The following is an 18,011-nucleotide window of genomic DNA, read 5'->3' on the forward strand; positions in this document are numbered from 1 at the left end:
TCTCCCTCTCTATCGCTTCTCTTTTTTAATGTTAATTTTATTTTTTAAGAAATAAAAAACATCTTTTCTAATCTCTACTAATTTATATATTTTTTCTATATGACTGTCATATAGTTCCACTACATGGTGGCGTTATATTTTTTTTTCTATATGACTGTCATGTAGTTCCACTACATGGATGCACCACCGTGGCATGCCACATCAATACATGGAGTGAGATGGGATCCATTTGGACATATATGACACGCAGTACAAGTTCAAAAACTTAAAATACATTTTAAGAGTTCAGGGACCTAGATATGACACTCGCATAAGTTTAGAGACCGCCTATACACTTCACTCTTTTTATTCGTTCTAGGCTACAAACTCAGCAATACATATAACATGGGGACTGAAAAACATAGAGTAAGTAAACAGTAAATCTTTCCAACGTAGCCGTTGCACGGGCAGTAAGTGAGACAAGGCTGTGAGCTGTCTAATGTGTATGGGGCTCATCGGTAAAAGTAGTTCCTGTACGCCGGAGCCCAGCACTCCGGCAGGATGCTATCACAGTATTCTTGAGAGGTCCAGGAAACAGGGACCAAGCAAAGCCCTCTGCCCCTCAAATCATGCTCCAGACCTGCCTTCCTCTTCCCTTCCCCTCCCCAGTGAATATGACCCTGAAGAAAAGATGGTGGTAAATGTATATGCTCCGTCATTCAGTCCTGGCCTCGCTGTGCTTTTAGAATTTGCAATACATCGTTTTAATAGGAAAAACTACCTTGTTTGTGCTGTTTGTCATATACGGTTGGCTGAATAACTGCACCAAATCAGAAAAATAGAAGGGTTATTCGTCAGCTTATCTCTGTGGGATCATGACTTATTAGGTTCAGAAAAGGTTGGCAAATCAGTAATAGTTGTGCCAGTACAAATGTACTTTCTTTATGTTCTTTAGTGTCACGAAAACGACATACTAAACTTGGACATGACTTGGAGGTCCACTGGCAAAAGGCACAAAGCAAGAGGTCAATATACCAAATGCCCAAATGCGTAATCTGAAATAAGGCAAAAGGTTGAAGTAGTCGGTGCAACGATGAACGATCCATATATCTCGATACAGTGAATCGCTCAGCTGCAGTGCTCATGGCAGTATCTTCTACTCCGTACTACTTTATAGAAACTTCGATCTGAGACAAAACACACAGGGGGCATGTGCAAAACAGTAAAAAAGGATTGTGCTGATGGTGTCACCTGTATTTGTTCATGAAGAAATTTGATGTAGGTTATGGTTTCCAACAGAACAGACGCTGTATCCGTCTGTTAAAATGAAATATGTAATGATTAACGGCCAAAATTGAAGAAGAGAAAATACTTTTGCTTCTTACATTAGTTTGGAAGCATAAAGTGTGCGTTTAATGATCTCATACGGTCATACCTTCCCGAAAGGTGACACAATCTGCTGTAAAGCCGTGATCTTCTCCCCCAGCTTCACTTTGGGTGATTGATGCTGCGTGTGGTTCCGAAACAAGTTCTTCAAATGCCAACTCCTCAGAACGATTTGCAAAGTCAATCCACTATTCTGTCATTGTTAGTTACCTTGGGAGAAGATGTACTATGTGAAGTCTCTGACTTGAACTTCTTCGCTTTGCCTCCTCCTCTTACCTCTGATAGTTTCTTCTTGTTACGATCACTTCCACTGCTACTACAAGATCTTGCCTGCAAGAATTGTACATGTAAGGTTTTTTCACACCGGCTTCTACTTATTTGAGGATACATTACAATTGTTCAGTCTTACCAGCCGTGTAATTTCTTGCTCCCTTGTGTCTGTAGACATCAATTCTTCTGCGGTTGCTGACCTGTGGCCACTGAAAGAGCTGACGTCCGGAGAAGTTCTCATGCAAAACGAAGCCTCCAGTGCTGAGCCGTCCAGACAAACTCCCCCAAACCCTATACCAGAGTGATCGAGAACACTAGTGGGAATCAGTTGCTGCAGAAATGCGGCCATGGGAGATCCAACCTCCTGCTGCTGGATGCTCCGTTGCACCACAGCGCTGTTCTTCCCCAGCTGGTACGCCAGCAGCGGCGAGCTAGCGATGCCATGCTCGATTGAACTAACACCAGCGTGCTGGCCGTTGTTGTCCAGGCTATAGGCGGCGACAGCTGATGCGGCCATGCCGTCGCTGTCCATCCCCTTGAGGTAGTCGCATGCCACGGGGACGCCCTCGAACACTTCGGGAGCCATCACGTAGTCTCTCGTGTTGTCAAGCAAAGAAACGAGGCTCTCCCTGAAGCTGTCGTCGTTGCTCCCATGCTCTTCTTCCCTGCTACTGAAAACATGCATTGCACGTCTCGTCTGACTTGTCAATTGTAACTTAACTGAATAATAATAATACGAGAATCAAAGTGTTGTTTAGATGTGCATATACTCACAGGACGCTCTGGTTCCAGAGGTGACCGCCTGGGTGCTCGTTGGGGAGGCGCTCGTCGGCCGCCGGCGACGATGAGAAGGCTGTGTCACGGGCGACGGCAAAGAGTGCATGCATCTGTATGATCCGATGAGTTTCCCCGCACGCCGCGGCTGGTTGGTGAAGTGGAGGAGAAGCTGCAGCGACCAGCCCGTGGCTCCGGGTGCTTCTCGGGTTATGAAATATACGACGATATGCAGCTGGGTGCAGTGCACACCCGTGCATGCGTGTATCCTATATTCCTATGGTGGTGGACCAAAATCGAAGTGGCCATTTTTGTAGACGGTGGTGGGGGTTTCTGATCGGGGATGATATGCCTGCGTCGGCATGACGTGAGCACTTTGAGATGTTTCAGTTTCTCGGTAGAAACCTAAATTTTGGTACAAACTAAACCCAACTGGACTATATACCAAGCTCTTAATCGCGCCAGAAAATCAATTACTTAAGTGGTGAAGGAGTCGTGAAGCTGTAACTGATGCTGATGAGGTAGCGACTAGCCTTTGTTCCAAATTTCCAATTTGTACTCCCTCCATATTTTAATATATGACGCCGTTGACCTTTTTGACCAACGTTTGACCATTCGTTTTATTTAAAATTTTTATGCAAATATGAAAATATTTATGTTATGCTTAAAGAATATTTGATGATGAATCAAGTCATAATAAAATAAATGATAATTACATAAATTTTTTGAATAAAACGAATGGTCAAACGTTGGATAAAAAGTCAACGGCGTCATACACTAAAATACGGAGGTAGGAAGTACTAAGGACCAAACATGGTTTTATCCTACCAGATTGAATCAAGAGGTTGGACTGTCTGAGGGGAGTAGGGACTCGGGAGCACTCTTATTGGCTGTGTACGAGAGGGGAGAAAAAGAGAATATACACAAAAACAAGATAAACCATCCGTACATAATTAATTAAATATTAACTATTTCAATTTTCAAAAATAGATTAATATGATTTTTTAAAAGAACTTTCCTCTTTTTTTGCAAAAAACATAACGTTTAGTTCAGAAAACATGAGGGCGGAGAATAAGAGAAATCTTCTCTCAATCAGCATCTGCCGAACGCAGCCTGATCTGTATTCAGTATTCACTAGGTTTGCGGATATGTAATCCTGATAACAGAGTATGTAAAAAGGTACTTCATCCGTTTCATATTATAAGACTTTCTAGCTTTGTCCACGTTCATATATATGTTAATGAATCTAAACATATATGTGTATCTAGATTCATTAACATCTATATGAACGTGGACAATACTAGAAAGACTTATAACCTAAAACAGAGTACCAACAACAGCATTATGAAAGGGACAATCACACCACCCTGTTTTTCATTAGGTATTTGCTTAGCAGCTTATCAAACTTATGACCCCTTTTGGAAGGAGATTTTGCTTTCAAAATTTTATTTCTGGCAACAAATGATGCTACGTTGCATATCAGCTTAAATGTTGCATAGAAAGTGTCTCAAGCGCATCCATAGTGGCCTTTCCAGCCTTTTCAAAAGGATAATGAAACACAGCAGTACAGCACGGTAGATAAGCATGCGTTCTGCTTATTCTAACAGAGGATAATAAGAGGTAAAGCATGTCAAGAGCTCTGTGTGGACTAAAATGAGCAACAAGAGGAGCAAACCATTTGTTTACTCTATGCTGACATCTTCCGTGTCAAACACTAGAGAGTAGGGACAAGGCCATAGAGAAAGATGAATAATATAGACGCTTCGTACAGACAAGTGACGATCACAGGTTGGTGGAGGGCTGGAGACCTAGAATGACTGATGAAAAGTTGCACTTCCATCATAAACAATGGGATGGAGGGAGAACCGAAACTCTACGGAATTTCTCATGATGTGTCTATTCTTCAGTGGAAGAGTTAAAATGGGAGGGAGGAAAGTTTCATACTCAAAATCATTTGTTTCCCTCTGATGTGACATGGTACATGCTCACACTGTTCGAGTCAAATGCATTGAGCAGATTAGAAATGCTTAAAGGAAAGCGTTACAATTACTACACAAATTTCCAACTGTAAGAACAAAACCATGCCGTAGTACAGTGATGTATCAGGGAAGTTGCAGCTATGTTTTTGTGTTCTGTGGTTCTGATTTTTTAGCTGGAGTTAAACTGTGACTGAAAACCTATGGCCAGTAATCATTTTGAACCGCATTAAGAAGCATATATGATTCTCTTACTTTCGGTTTGAATATTACTACTTTCTTGAGCAAAAGCACACAAATAATAAAGGCCAGATATATAGCTATAAATAAAGTAGAGAAAAATGTAACCTGGATATAGTAGGATCCAGGATCTACAATCCTACCACGTCTTCTGTCAAAAGGCAGAGCTGCAAAAGGACAAGCGTAATGCATAAACTGCTTGTTTTCTGAAGAATACAAGATAAGTCCAGGAAAAGTCATGGTAGGATAATTCATGTACATATCAGATACCCATGGTCTCATTGTAAAAGTGAAATTGGAGTAGAATCTATTTTGTACTATGATAATTTAGCATTATTCCAAGTGGAACAACCAATATTACTATCAGGATCAGGACAAAGCTGTCAATACTATTCCAAATTGCATTACCACGGTAGATGGAAATAGCATTCTGACATAATAAGTTAATAAAGTGAAAACAGAATAATGAATTTTCGCCTGAAAAGAATAATCATGTCAACTGATCTTGAAAATCGACAGATGAATTCAAAGCAAGATGAGAACAGAAAGCATAAATTTGCTCAATGGAACCCATTGTTTACCAGCAGTAGTAAACAAACAAAACCAAAATAAAAACTGGCTTATTGAGATGGGGAAAAGACCATGGTAGCATAAGATGGGGAAAATACTATAGGAGGAAGCAGAATCACATTTTACTAGCAAAAATAACATATGGAATATATGCAGTTTATATTCTGTCATTCTGCAAAGAGATTTTGAGATGCTATTCAGACTCCTGCCAGTTACCTGATTTAAAGCAGGGAAGCACTCATTGTACCAAAAAGTTTTAAATGATGCACAAAAATATATTTATGCATGTTGCCACAAGAATCATAGTACTAATAGGAAAATTGCATTCATGGATATGGTGGTTCCAACTCTGTCAATGCTACATAGCACCAGAAGAAGGATTATCACAGCACCATAAACTCGCACATAGAGCTATAAAAAGTGCCTGTATGACATAGGGTGTCCCATCACATCATAACTGTGGACAATGCAGGTGAAAACAAAAAATAGTCGCACAAAAGAAAGAATACAGTACACCACTGCAGCCTGTTGACAGGCTTATAACTGGATTAAATGCAAATTTAACAACACAGAGACCAAGCATATAGTGTTTTATCTAATTAACCAAAACAGGTGAGAGTGAGTGAACAAGAGCACCCTTCCGTTCGCTAGTAAGGAAATACTCACTAAACTAGCTTGATTTACAACATGCCATCAGGAATTCTGGACCCTATATCAATTGTATGTCCTTTCTGATACAATGAGCACAATTACTCTCCTGCATCCATAAGAACTGTGAACAACTCGCATGAGTGAATCACCTGTTAAGTAGGAAAATATATTAAGCTACATTCAATGTGATCTCAACAGTGAGTAGAGATACACACACTTTTTCCGAGCCATATGATGCTTTTTTTGCATACAACAGAACAAATGATGAACAACAGATAAGCTAATACAAAACAATATCTGAACTATACAATCTAGCCAACACACTTTCTAAGGAGGAGGGAAAAAATGATTGTGTTTAAGGAATAATAGAGTTAAGAGACAGAGAGACAGCTAAAGAGGGGACGGACCTAGGAGGGAAAACGAAATTACTAGTTGAAATATTAACTTAAAGCGAAGCAAAAAAAAACTGCATCAATGTTGAATCAACAGCCTCTGCAATCAAACAAATACAACACCCAAAAGGAAGAAAGGTATACAGCAGCAGCAGGTGTCTCAGAAACCCATGATATATAAAGATGACATAAGAAACCTTCATCCACCATATAAACTTATCGATCTAACAACTATGTATGCTGTCTATATGAGCGACCTGACCAAAGTTGTTGTGATTGTGATTATAGACCACTAACACTAACTCAGTTCAAAGACTATCAAAACAAAATAGCAATAAAAACCAACTTAAGAGCACAGAAACAGTATCATAGGGGTCAGAAACTAGCAAGTTATGACTTTCTCCTATCTCTAATCTTATCAATAGGTTCCTATATTACACTGAGTAGGGACCCAATACAAAATAAGTCACTTTTGTGATTAATCTATACAGAGAAGCACCCAGGGATCTTCGGGCTAGCTCCACAAGGTGGTGGACTAGCCAGCCTGGGTTCGAAGCTTCACTCCTTCTATTTATTTGATATTAGGTCCTTCCCTAATATTCGCTTTTGATTAATCTATACAAAGAATTGGTCGGTCCATATATTGAATTTGCCAGCAATTTCGATAATTCTGGATTATAATGCACACGATACAGCTTTGCTACGACTAATAGGAACATTGCAACTAGACCGCGTTACACATTAAGCATCAGTTAGTTGCAGTTACAGCACGTCTTCATATTCCACAGTGTATAAACCAGAATTCGGCGATCAAACATAACCCACTCCACCATTCAAGCTAATTCAAGCAAATTCATGTGTGGCGGCAGTACAATAAGTCGAGAGAACTCGATTGGAATTGAATCCGGAGCTAGATCCGACTAGAGCAAAGCATCGAACGCCGGGCTCCGTGGAGCCGGAAACCCTAGCTTCTAAGGGCTCTCACCTCACTTGCAGTATCGGTCGGCCTTCTTGCGCACGCGGTCGTCGAGGGCCTCCTCCACGGTGCGGCTGCGGGAGGCCTTGGCGGCGTTGGCGGGGTCGTACCCGAACTTCTTCGACTCCACGGGGAATAGATCCTCGTACTTCATCCGCTTCGCCGCGTCGATGGTGTACTCGTCGCCGCCGCCCTCGGCGGCGCCCTCCGCGGAGGGCGCCGCTGCGCCTTTCGCGTCGGCTTCGGCGTCGGCGGGGGCGTCGGAGGCGGGATTCTTGTTTTTCTTGTGCTTCTTCGGCGGCTTGTGGAGGGAGGCGGCCTCGCCGCCCTTGAAGACGAGGCGGCCGGGCTTCGCTTTCTTGTAGGCGTCCGACATGGGTGGGGGGTGGGGGAACGAGATGCCGGTGCGGCGCGCGGCCGGCGCTGAGACGGGGGGCTTATATGGTGCGGCCTGACCTGAAGGCTGAAATCGGACTCGGGTCGGTTTGGGTCTGGCTGGGACGGCTGCGAGCGGCGAGTTGATCTGATGAACCTCGGTTGTTGGATCAGGATCGGATGAATTAGAGAGAATCTATTATGTACCACTGATTTTGTTCGAGTTTAACGATTTGCCATTAATATTGTCTCCTTCTATAATATGCTACTGACTTTATCAATTGTTTTATAATACGTCATTGGGTTGGACACTATTTTCAAAAATACCCAAAAAAACCTTTATGAACATACAAGGTTACCAATTGATTTATCTTATTAGAAGTTTCAAAAAAAATATAAAAAAATTATATGGCCTACTTACACAACATGGAAGTTTGTATAGAAGTTTCAAGTTTTTTACATTTATAATTTTTTTAAACAATATATAACTCATTTGTTATATGCTATACAAAATACATTTTATTGATGTTTTTAATATAAATCATCTTTCATACACTACATAAGATATTTTTGTGTTATTATCTCTCGTATAAACAAATTTTCTCTCATATACCACATAAAAATATTATTTTTTAAAATCTAAATATACCAGAAAAAACTTAAAACATGTACACAAACTTCCATGTTGTGTAACGAGGCCACATAAAATTTTTTATTATAATTTTATTATTTTTTGAAACTTCTAATGAGATAAATCAATTATTAATCTCGTATGTCTCTAAGGGTATTTTGGGTATTTTTGAAAAGAAAGCCCAGCCCATTGGCGTATTGTAGACAATTAATAAAATTGTCGGTATATTATAGAAGGAGACAATGTCGATGGTAAATCATTGAACTCGAACAAACTCAGTGGTATAGAATAGATTTTCTCGATGAATTAATGTTGATTTTCCTTGTAGGAAGGAAACTTATCGTTAGTGGAGTACAGTACTCCTTTTGTTCTCAAAAGAAGTGTACTTCTCTAATTTAAAATTATATATTTATTTTGGGATAAAGGAAGTAGTATCTATAGATATTAACGGTATTTCATATCACCGATGATACTTATAAAAAATCACTGATGCTGGCATAGATGGCATGTCACCGATCATAATTTTATGATACCTTAAGATGATGGCATGTCAAATTGTCAATGAGCTGAACTTAAGTTTGGTGTAGACTTGAGCCGAGCTCAGAATGACCTTCAAACTCAAAAATAGGATAGGTTCGAACCCGATCAAGAATCGACTTGACTCAAGTTTGTTTCGTATAAAGCTTGTTAACACTATATTCTTTGAATAGTGTAAACTTTATTTTGCAACAGTGACTTCTGTCAGGATTTCACTTTCATAACAAGAGTGGATAAATAACGTTACAGTACCATGTGCCCTTGACTTAACAGAAGTACATAGGACAAAAATTAACGATAAGAAGTAGTCACAGGCTGCTAAGAACAAAAGCTATAGTTACTGGAAATTCCTAAATATGTACCGTCCAAAAGCAATGTCATAGACTACTGCAATCTTCTATGATGGTCTTCATGTAGATCACATGGAGGAGACGAAGAACAACTAGATCTAAAGCAGAGGAGAAACCCGGAATTGTGAATCTTGGATACCAACATTGTTTAGGACGAGAGCTATCGAGCTAGGTTTTTGATACGATGAGAATACGGGATGTGGAAGGAAATTTAGAAGTTGCTGGGTCTGTGGAATCATAGGCATATGGTGGAATTTAAATTTGGAGTGCCAGTGGAATTTGGGTGGGCAGACTGAGAGTAAGCTAGCGAAAATTTCAAGCCTCCGTTAAATAGCTTAAGCTCGGGTTGGTAGAGCTCGCAAGCTTTGAGATAAGCTCGAACGACTCGATTTAGATCTTTGACTAGTTGAGCCTGTGACGAGTTGAGCTCGAGCAGCTTGTGAGCTTCACGTTTTTTTTCTAACGGTTCTAACCTAGAAATGTCACGAGTATCATGTCGTCGCCAAGTTTTACGGTAGTACTAATTACAAGGTATCATAAAGTGTTGACGCGAAATATCAACAATAAGTATCATAAAGTTTTACGGTGGTACTAATTGGAAGTATCATGATGGTATATATAAGTGTTGACACGAAAAATCAACAATAAGTATCATCAAATATTTTAGCAGCACCATCTTAAATACCAGTAAGTCTATAGTTTATGCTATGTATATCAACGATGTTTGATCGAGGCTCAAAATCTCATATTCTTCCACATGGTATGAGTACATGACATGCCTGATAGATATGCAACATAAAATTCATACATGTTATAGATAACCGTCACACAATATTACCCACTTAAAATACATGGGCACAAATATGATCAAAATCGACACACATAACACCTTATATTGACTTCTAGTGTCTTGGCACATGTGGCATGTGTGGTGTGTGAGAGGCTCAGAAAGAGAGTGCAACGTGGGGGAGACTTGTGTGGAAGCATGCGACACGTGTTACAGGAGTTGCATAGTATTTCCTTTTTAAAAAATATTGTTCAAAATGGAGTGTATTTTGAATATTATAGGACAATGTCCAAAACAACACACTGACGAGTGGGCCTTCCGCCCCATAATCCCCTATTTTGAAAACGATTCAAAAAAACCTTTAGAAAATCAAACGCCCCCGTTTTTAAGGGAAAGTTTATAACGAATCACCCTTCTTCCGGAAAAGCATCTGTTGGCGGTCTCTTCGCGGCGGCGCTCCAGTTCTCCCACTCCTCGGAGGCCGCCCAAAATTTCCGTCCCCTCGCCTTCTCCCCCCAAATTCTCGCGCTCCCCGACCACCGCCTCCTCGCCTCCGCCCTTGGCTCCGCCTCCTCCAAAACCCTAGCCCACCAGCCGCCGCAGAACCAGCCGCCGCCCCGATGCGGCGAGGCTACGAGGAGATCGACGACGACGAGTGGTCGAACCACAGCTTCAAGCCTTCGCGCGTCCTCAAGCGACCAAGCCGAGGCGCCCAGCCGGACTCGCAGCCTCCCCCGCCCATCGACTCCTTCCGTTACAACCCCAGGCCTTCCTCCTCCTCCGCCGCCGCCGCCGCCGCCACCGCCACCGTCGTCCTCTCCGACGACGACGACGATTTCGAACTTGGTGAGGAGGAGCGGTTGCGCCGCGCCGGGAAGAGCACCCGCGTGCTCAATCGTCCGCAGCGGCAGCACAGCCCCCCTGGGCGGGCCCTTCCGCCCCGCGAGTCCTTCCGCTACAACCCTAAACCCGCCAAGGCCGCCGCCGCGGTGTCGGTTTCCGATGACGACGACGACGGCTTTGATCTCGAAGACGATGATTTCGACATCCCTTCTTCGAGGACCTCGCGTCCGCGCCGTACCGCTGGTCGGCGCTTGGCAACCGCCGTCGCCGACCTCTCGGAGGAAGACGACGATTTAGAGCTCGCTGATGATGATTTTGACCATCCAGACCCAAGGCCAACGAGGCCGCGTCGAGCCACCGCTCGCCGTTTCGTGATTAAGGACGATGATGACAGCGACGGGGATGTGGGTGCGTCTGAGGTGGATGGGGTAGAAGCAGAGGAGGATGATGGTGTGAACTGGTCGGAGTTGGAGAATGAGGACGATGAAGATGGGGACTATGGTGAGACGAAGGTGGAGGTGGAGGAGGGGGATGTAGTGGGTAAGGCATTGCGCAAGTGCGCGCGCATTTCGGCTGATTTGCGACAGGAGCTGTATGGCTCATCGACAAGGAATTGTGAGAGTTATGCTGAGATAGATGATTCCAGTGTCCGAATTGTTACCCAGGTATGTACTTATCTGTTTTTATGCAGTCTACTTGAAGGTGTGGAGTTTTGATTCAATGGATGTGTCGGAGCAGGATGATGTGGATGCTGCATGCACAAGCGAGGAGTCGGAGTTTGAGCCTATTCTGAAGCCCTACCAGCTTGTGGGGGTCAATTTTCTTCTTCTCTTGCACCGGAAAAATATCGGTGGAGGTGTTTTTTAAACTGTTGCATTTGATCATTTATGTTGCCTTAGATGATATTTTCAGTAAAGATGCATATGACTGAGATTTTTTTAAGTGCACCCACGATGAAATAAAATTGATCTATGCAGTTCAGTAATTCACTTCACTCCACCCTTTAGCATGATAGCATGAAATTTACTTGCAAGCGTCCTGTTATTTCTGCCATTTTTGTCTTCGGAAACATGCAGCTATTTGTTATTCCTTTATACTGTTTAGATTTCCGTTATGTGAAATTGCAATCAATCTTCAATCAATGAAAATGAACTCGATGGAGAACACATTTCTAGACACCTTTGATTTTCTTGTAATTTTATGACAAGCAGACCCAAATAATGGTAGGGTATCTCCCAGGAGATCCATAGTATACAGGAGCCAGATCCACATGTATTTCCCATGAAAAGCTTATTCTATAATGTACCAAGGGATTAAAGTTGAATGTTAAATATTTTTTTCTGCAAAATCATTGTTTTGTTGTTTAAGTAATATTGAGTTAATAACCATGCTAGTTGCTTTTTCTTATTATGTTTTATTGTTTCTGCACGACAAAGAATCTAAACTGGTCATATTAACCTATATGTTATTTTCGTGCAGCAATTTTGGCTGATGAAATGGGTCTCGGTAAGACAGTTCAGGTAAGATATCTTGCAGTGTGTGGTGGAAAGGGAACTAATAAATAAATAAATAAGTATAGTGAAATGACATCTTATCAGGATGTATAAGCTAGGCTAGTTCAAATGGGGAGTTATCTTTTTTATTATGGGGACCTATGCACTATTTTTTAATCAAAATAGGTTTTTCTGAATTTCTTTTGGTTCAATATAAAATATTGTCAGAATTTAACCTCATATGGCTTATTTTAGATGAACTGAGTTGTTTGATCCTATACTTCAGTGGCAACTCATCTATTGCTGTTTGATCTTTGCTCTTGTGATGACAGGCCGTGACCTATCTTACTCTGTTGCGGCATCTATATAATGACCCAGGTCCACATCTAATAGTTTGCCCAGCTTCTGTGTTGGAAAATTGGGAAAGGGAACTTAAAAAATGGTGTCCTTCATTTTCAATCATCATGTTTCATGGTGCTGGAAGGACTGCCTACTCAAAGGAGTTGAGTTCATTGGGCAAAGCTGGTTATCCGCCTCCATTTAATGTCCTCCTTGTTTGTTACTCTCTCTTTGAGCGGCGGAGGTTTGTGGTTATTTATTTTGTGTTTAGCACCAAAGTTTTCAGAGAGCCGATGATAGTTCATGTTTGTATAAGTTTAAGTTCCTTTTTATCTGTAATATAGTGCTCAGCAAAAGGATGATCGCAAAGCACTCAAAAGATGGCGATGGAGTTGTGTGTTGATGGATGAAGCACATGTACTGAAAGATAAGGGTAGCTTCCGATGGAGAAACCTTATGGCTGTCGCACAACATGCCCGCCAACGGCTAATGCTGACAGGAACTCCCCTCCAAAATGATTTGCATGTAAGTTTTGATGATAACTTGATGGGTGGTTGGTTTAAGTTAGTCCTGCTGCATGTGTCGTTCTGTGGTTCTTTGCAATACTTATATACCATCCACCTATTTGAAAATTTAAGACATACTACTGTCTGTAAAAATCAGGAGTATGTTGGTTAGGTTTCCCACATGAATAATCCTGCATAACCAGAGCCCACATGTTAGCAAAGGGCTGAAGCACATAATCAGCATGTCAACCAAAGATCTATAACTAACACTTGTTTTTGGTAGAACGACCACTTAAGCTTCTGGCTTTACCAAGACCTTGTATGCCTTAGCCTTATTACTTGAAACCAATATTGAGTTCTTTTGGATATGGTGATTGCATGTCAGGTTCTCAATGCTGTTTGCTGTACATCAGTTTTTAATTACTACTTACATGGAAAGCCATGAAATAAATAGCAACAGTTTTCGGATAGCTTTCTGTCTCCAGTTCTTTGGAGTATGCGCTTCAACTACTTAAGTTCAGTTCATTTCATCTTAAAGTACCACTTGTTTTCAACTGATTTACAGGAGCTATGGTCATTGTTGGAGTTTATGATGCCTGATATATTTGCCACTGGAGATATTGATCTGAAGAAGCTGTTAAATGCAGAAGATCATGAGCTAATTTCACGTATAAAGTCCATTTTGGGGCCATTTATTCTTAGACGTTTGAAATCAGATGTTATGCAGCAACTTGTTCCAAAGATACAACATGTACGTCGACCTAACCATCAACATATGGTTTTCGTTGTCATGGTTCAACTTTACATTGATCTTGTGTCACAGGTTAATTTCGTAACAATGGACTCAGAGCAGTTTCAAGCTTATAACTATGCCATTGATGAATACCGTGGTGCTTGTCAAGCTCGTAGCGCAAAATCCACATCCAATTTTTCTAATAATGTTGTTGGGTTGATTCCAAAACGACAAATATCAAACTATTTCATGCAGTTCCGTAAGGTCAGCAGCATATCACACATGTAAATGAATTGCACTCTGGGCCACATTTTATTGCCAAAGTTTCACTTTTGACCACCCTTTGACTGATCTTTTCACCTTGGACCAGGTAACTTCACATTTGTTGCACTTTGGACCACCCCAAACCACTTTCTTGAGCACATCGACTCTAGCACAACAATGAACTGCGCAAGCCATATTTTTTCCAGAGTGGTTAGACTAGCTAGAGAAGAAAGTTGGGGTGGTCCAAAGTGCAAGAAGTGTAAAGTTACCTAGTCCAAAGTGATAATATCAGTCAAAGGCTGGTCCAAAGTGAAACTTTGGCAACAAAATGTGGCCCAAAGCGCAATTCACTCTTTTAAATTCAGGAAAATGTTTATTATACCTGTTCTCAAAAGTTGTTCTTTTCTATTGCTCCACAGATTGCGAACCATCCATTGCTTATAAGGCGCATTTACAGTGACAAAGATGTTGATCGAATTGCAAAGTTACTGTACCCTAAAGGTGCATTCGGTTTTGAATGTTCATTGGAAAGAGCAACCCAAGAACTTAGGAAGTACAATGATTTTGCTATCCACCAAGTATTGTTCATCCCTTTACTGTTCTACCTGATCAGTTTTAATCCACCTTATATTGTTTTTCTGACTGAATTATACCAGTGCTTGCCATCTTTCAGTGTTGCATTGTTTGATCATAACTTTTATCCTGCTTATTGCTAGTAACTTTCTTTTTTCTTTGCACCAAATAGTATGGATGTGACATGTTTCTTTTTTGTTGTTGACGAACCTTTCCTGTGTCCAAAATTTAGATTTTTTTTTCAATCCTATCTGACAATTAGTTTCTCACTTCTTCAGCTATTAGTTTCCTATGGTGATTCTGGTACAAAGGGTGCCCTTACAGATGAGCATGTTCTTGGATCAGCAAAGTGTCAGGTGTGGTTTTCCCCCATTCCTTAAGGATTGTATATGTACAGTAATATCTTCAGCAGAAATTGTCTTTAGGATTTAACAATTGAATTCCTTCATTTCTATGTTTTGTTCAGGCCTTAGCTGAGCTTTTACCTTCCTTAGCAAATGATGGCCACAGAGTTCTCATATTCAGCCAATGGACGACAATGCTTGATATCCTTGAATGGACACTGGAAGTAATAGGAGTTACTTATAGACGTCTTGATGGGGGGTTAGTTTTTTTTCAGCATTTATTTTTGGAATTAAAATGTTTCTCAATCCTAAGCGATGAAGTTCCTTCTGTTTCAGCACCCCAGTAACTGAAAGGCAGACTATAGTCGACACTTTCAATAACGACCGATCTATATTTGCATGTTTGCTTTCCACAAGAGCTGGAGGCCAGGGTCTGAATTTAATAGGAGCTGATACAGTGATAATACATGACATGGATTTCAACCCCCAGATGGATCGGCAAGCTGAAGATCGCTGCCATCGCATTGGACAACAGAAACCTGTCACTATCTATAGGTAATATGTGCTATGTCTAATTATGTTCATTTGGATATTTTATCGGTTACTTATGTTTTTTGTGATTCAGATTGTGAGCATATCACCATATTCATATCGACGTGGTGATGATAAATTCATAAATATTGAACTCTACAACATGGTAACAGTGATGATTTCATTTTCTTTCAGGCTAGTGACAAAGGGTTCGGTTGATGAAAACATATATGAGATAGCAAGGAGAAAGTTAGTATTGGATGCTGCAATTCTCCAGTCCGGAGCAGAGTTAGAAGATAGCACAGATGTACCTGAGAAAACAATGGGAGAAATTTTGGCATCTCTTCTCCTGGTGTGAGGTTCTTGTCATAGAATGCTTGAAGGTACATAATTTCACCTGAGGATATGTCTGTAACTGTCAACGTTATTCATTCTTCATTTAAGCGAGACGCTTTTGGTTGGCCGTTCTAATATGCATAGCTCAATGGTGCCTATTTTGCACTGGATTTTGATTTATCACTGTCTGCCTCATCTACTGGTGATTCTATGAATAAGCTTCTGTCAACTGTGCTTCAGACTCATATTTTGTTTTGAATGTGATTCAGCATAGTGACATACTGTATAAGCTTAACATAGGTACAAATAGGTGGTAGAGAACTTTATTGTAGAAAATACTGAAACTAGAAGATTCAGAAAAATAATTATACATCTGTACTGCTGAAATTTACAAGCTTGATATTAATGAAATGACTTTATAACTTGTAGGCCACATTATGTCTTGTAGGCCACATTATGTCGGATAATTGCATCACTCGTTACCTCACTTTTCATTTTCTGTTCTCTGGATGACGTCTCCACTATTTTGCTAACACTTCCTTTTCTAGTGTAGTTCTCATCTCCTTATTTCTGTAAAAGGAACCTTAGCCATATGCACTGCCATTTCTGCTGCATTGGTTGCCATGCACCACACCTAATATAAGATTCTGCTGTGTTCTGTAGTGTAGATTACAGGTGATATTTTTTTATTTCCTTTTTGCTCCTGCTAGCAGTGAGATGATTTTTCACTGTTTTGGCACCAGTGGACGACGAGCCAGCTTGTAGCTTCAGTATGTTATTTGATTAATTCTTTCCTAGTTGCTTGATGATACGCTTGTGACTTGTGAGGTTCTGATTGGATTTCCGTCTAAGGCAAGATGGTATCCATTATTATATCGGCTATTCATTTCTGACCTTACACCTGCCACCTGGATTAAGTTCATTTCTTCTTTTCCTATGAAGAATTTTTCATTGAAGATGCTCCTTGCTTATTAATATCAAATTTCTTATTGAAGTGTGTTGTCGATGAATTGGTTTAAACCGCTACTCATATTATCTGTTTTCTGTCCTTTCTTCCCACTTAACTGAATATTATGAATCTCTTGTAGATGTGTAGTTGCTGCCAAATTCTTTTCTGATATATTTCAACTGTAGTAATAACCTGTTTACTAGATCTCACCAGTATTTGTTCGACATATTGTGCTGATTTGAAGAAATTATCCGTGCACCTATCTCCTTTCTGTACCTTACACTACCATGCACATTGTACCCAAGCAGGCACTAGCTTGTGTACACCTGCGTCGTTCGCATCCACAGATCTATGGCTGTAAATGGGTACTCCACATTGCCACGTATTCCTTATAACCTTGTCTTGGACGTAAGAAAATGTTTGCAGGATCTTATGGTTACACAACTTATACTACTGTTAGCTTCATTGCTTTAGTCGTGTTCTACAGTACAGCCTTGATATTTTGCTGGCCATTACAAGTGTGCAACATATTCTGCTATGAATGTACCTTATCTCAGTTGTTAGAGTCGATAGAATACGATATACTTTGGTAGCTATCCTGATGAGTTTCATGTGGTATTGTTCTTTGATAGCATGCATTTTATTTGCTGCTCCATGTCCCTCACAATGTAAACGTTTTGGTGTCACGGATAGGCCTATGTGGAGCAGGTGTTGATCAGTTTTAAGATTTTCATTTTTTTTTATTTTTGCTGCAGGAACATTCCAATTGTAATGCTTGAAGATTTCGCACATGATCAGCAAAATTTAATAGCTTGCTTGGAAGACAGATTCGTGTGAGTGCTCTTAACCTTCTCCTGGCCGCTCTTACAATTTTGTTCGTTAGAGCCCTAGGCCTTGTTAACACTGTTATGTCTGGTCAATCTTTCAAGTCTTGGGGGTAATATATGAAAAAAGAAAGGTGAATGGAAATGTTGTATAACAAGAGATCCATTTTATAGTCGTGCAGCATTTGTTCATGCTGTGGCCGTCTGTTTTCCGTAAGATGGATGAATGAATGGGAACTGAATAGCCCTACCCCTTGGAAATATGCTCGTCTGTGTCGGGTTTTCACTATAGAATCACTGATTCATCTGATGTGAGTACAAGAGAGTGTGTCCATTTGACCGGACTATATGCTCTACAATTAGTATTAGTGAAAAATGCAAA

The 18,011-nt window shown here is 40.7% G+C and overlaps 3 protein-coding genes across 5 annotated transcripts; 1 reads left to right on the plus strand and 2 right to left on the minus strand.

Moving 5' to 3' along the window:
- Positions 1–256: 256 nt before the first annotated feature.
- Positions 257–2,974, minus strand: LOC127771372 (uncharacterized). Of its 2 annotated transcripts, none has more exons than XM_052297273.1 (7): positions 2,410–2,974; positions 1,775–2,306; positions 1,576–1,695; positions 1,415–1,486; positions 1,231–1,296; positions 761–799; positions 257–659 (listed from the first exon to the last, which is right to left on the minus strand). In XM_052297273.1, exons 1-7 carry the CDS (start codon positions 2,667–2,669, stop codon positions 492–494), a joined length of 1,257 nt encoding a protein of 418 aa, XP_052153233.1. In that variant the 5' UTR covers positions 2,670–2,974; the 3' UTR covers positions 257–491. The 2 variants fall into 2 exon arrangements, with proteins under 2 accessions (XP_052153233.1, XP_052153232.1); XM_052297272.1 differs by having other exon boundaries at positions 1,775–2,336.
- A 1,687-nt stretch (positions 2,975–4,661) lies between these two features.
- Positions 4,662–7,613, minus strand: LOC127771373 (uncharacterized). 2 transcript variants are annotated; one of them, XM_052297275.1, is made up of 2 exons: positions 7,224–7,613; positions 4,662–4,792 (listed from the first exon to the last, which is right to left on the minus strand). In XM_052297275.1, the coding sequence occupies exon 1, from the start codon at positions 7,588–7,590 to the stop codon at positions 7,225–7,227; it is 366 nt and encodes a 121-aa protein (XP_052153235.1). In that variant the 5' UTR covers positions 7,591–7,613; the 3' UTR covers positions 4,662–4,792; position 7,224. The 2 variants fall into 2 exon arrangements, with proteins under 2 accessions (XP_052153235.1, XP_052153234.1); XM_052297274.1 differs by lacking the exon at positions 4,662–4,792 and adding an exon at positions 5,695–5,995.
- Positions 7,614–10,311: 2,698 nt separating this feature from the next.
- On the plus strand, positions 10,312–18,011 carry LOC127771042 (protein CHROMATIN REMODELING 19). The gene is made up of 13 exons (XM_052296845.1): positions 10,312–11,402; positions 11,476–11,593; positions 12,217–12,257; positions 12,563–12,813; positions 12,914–13,094; positions 13,641–13,826; positions 13,899–14,072; positions 14,492–14,650; positions 14,924–15,001; positions 15,112–15,248; positions 15,326–15,544; positions 15,716–15,903; positions 17,561–18,011. The coding sequence occupies exons 1-12, from the start codon at positions 10,515–10,517 to the stop codon at positions 15,876–15,878; spliced, it is 2,595 nt and encodes an 864-aa protein (XP_052152805.1). The 5' UTR covers positions 10,312–10,514; the 3' UTR covers positions 15,879–15,903; positions 17,561–18,011.

The sequence above is a fragment of the Oryza glaberrima genome, chromosome 4 (genome assembly GCF_000147395.1).
Source record: "Oryza glaberrima chromosome 4, OglaRS2, whole genome shotgun sequence".
Lineage (NCBI taxonomy): Eukaryota > Viridiplantae > Streptophyta > Magnoliopsida > Poales > Poaceae > Oryza > Oryza glaberrima.

Excerpts from the sequence above, each read along its gene's own strand:
- LOC127771373 (XM_052297275.1), bottom strand. The coding sequence starts at position 7,590 with ATGTCGGACGCCTACAAGAAAGCGAAGCCCGGCCGCCTCGTCTTCAAG.
- LOC127771042 (XM_052296845.1), top strand. The coding sequence starts at position 10,515 with ATGCGGCGAGGCTACGAGGAGATCGACGACGACGAGTGGTCGAACCAC. Across the intron at positions 12,258-12,562 it reads GTCTCGGTAAGACAGTTCAG|GCCGTGACCTATCTTACTCT; the intron begins GTAAGATATCTT and ends TTGTGATGACAG. Across the intron at positions 14,651-14,923 it reads ATGATTTTGCTATCCACCAA|CTATTAGTTTCCTATGGTGA; the intron begins GTATTGTTCATC and ends TCACTTCTTCAG.
- LOC127771372 (XM_052297272.1), bottom strand. The coding sequence starts at position 2,669 with ATGCACGGGTGTGCACTGCACCCAGCTGCATATCGTCGTATATTTCAT. Across the intron at positions 1,696-1,774 it reads AGCAAGAAATTACACGGCTG|GCAAGATCTTGTAGTAGCAG; the intron begins GTAAGACTGAAC and ends CAATTCTTGCAG. Across the intron at positions 1,297-1,414 it reads TTGTGTCACCTTTCGGGAAG|ACGGATACAGCGTCTGTTCT; the intron begins GTATGACCGTAT and ends TCATTTTAACAG.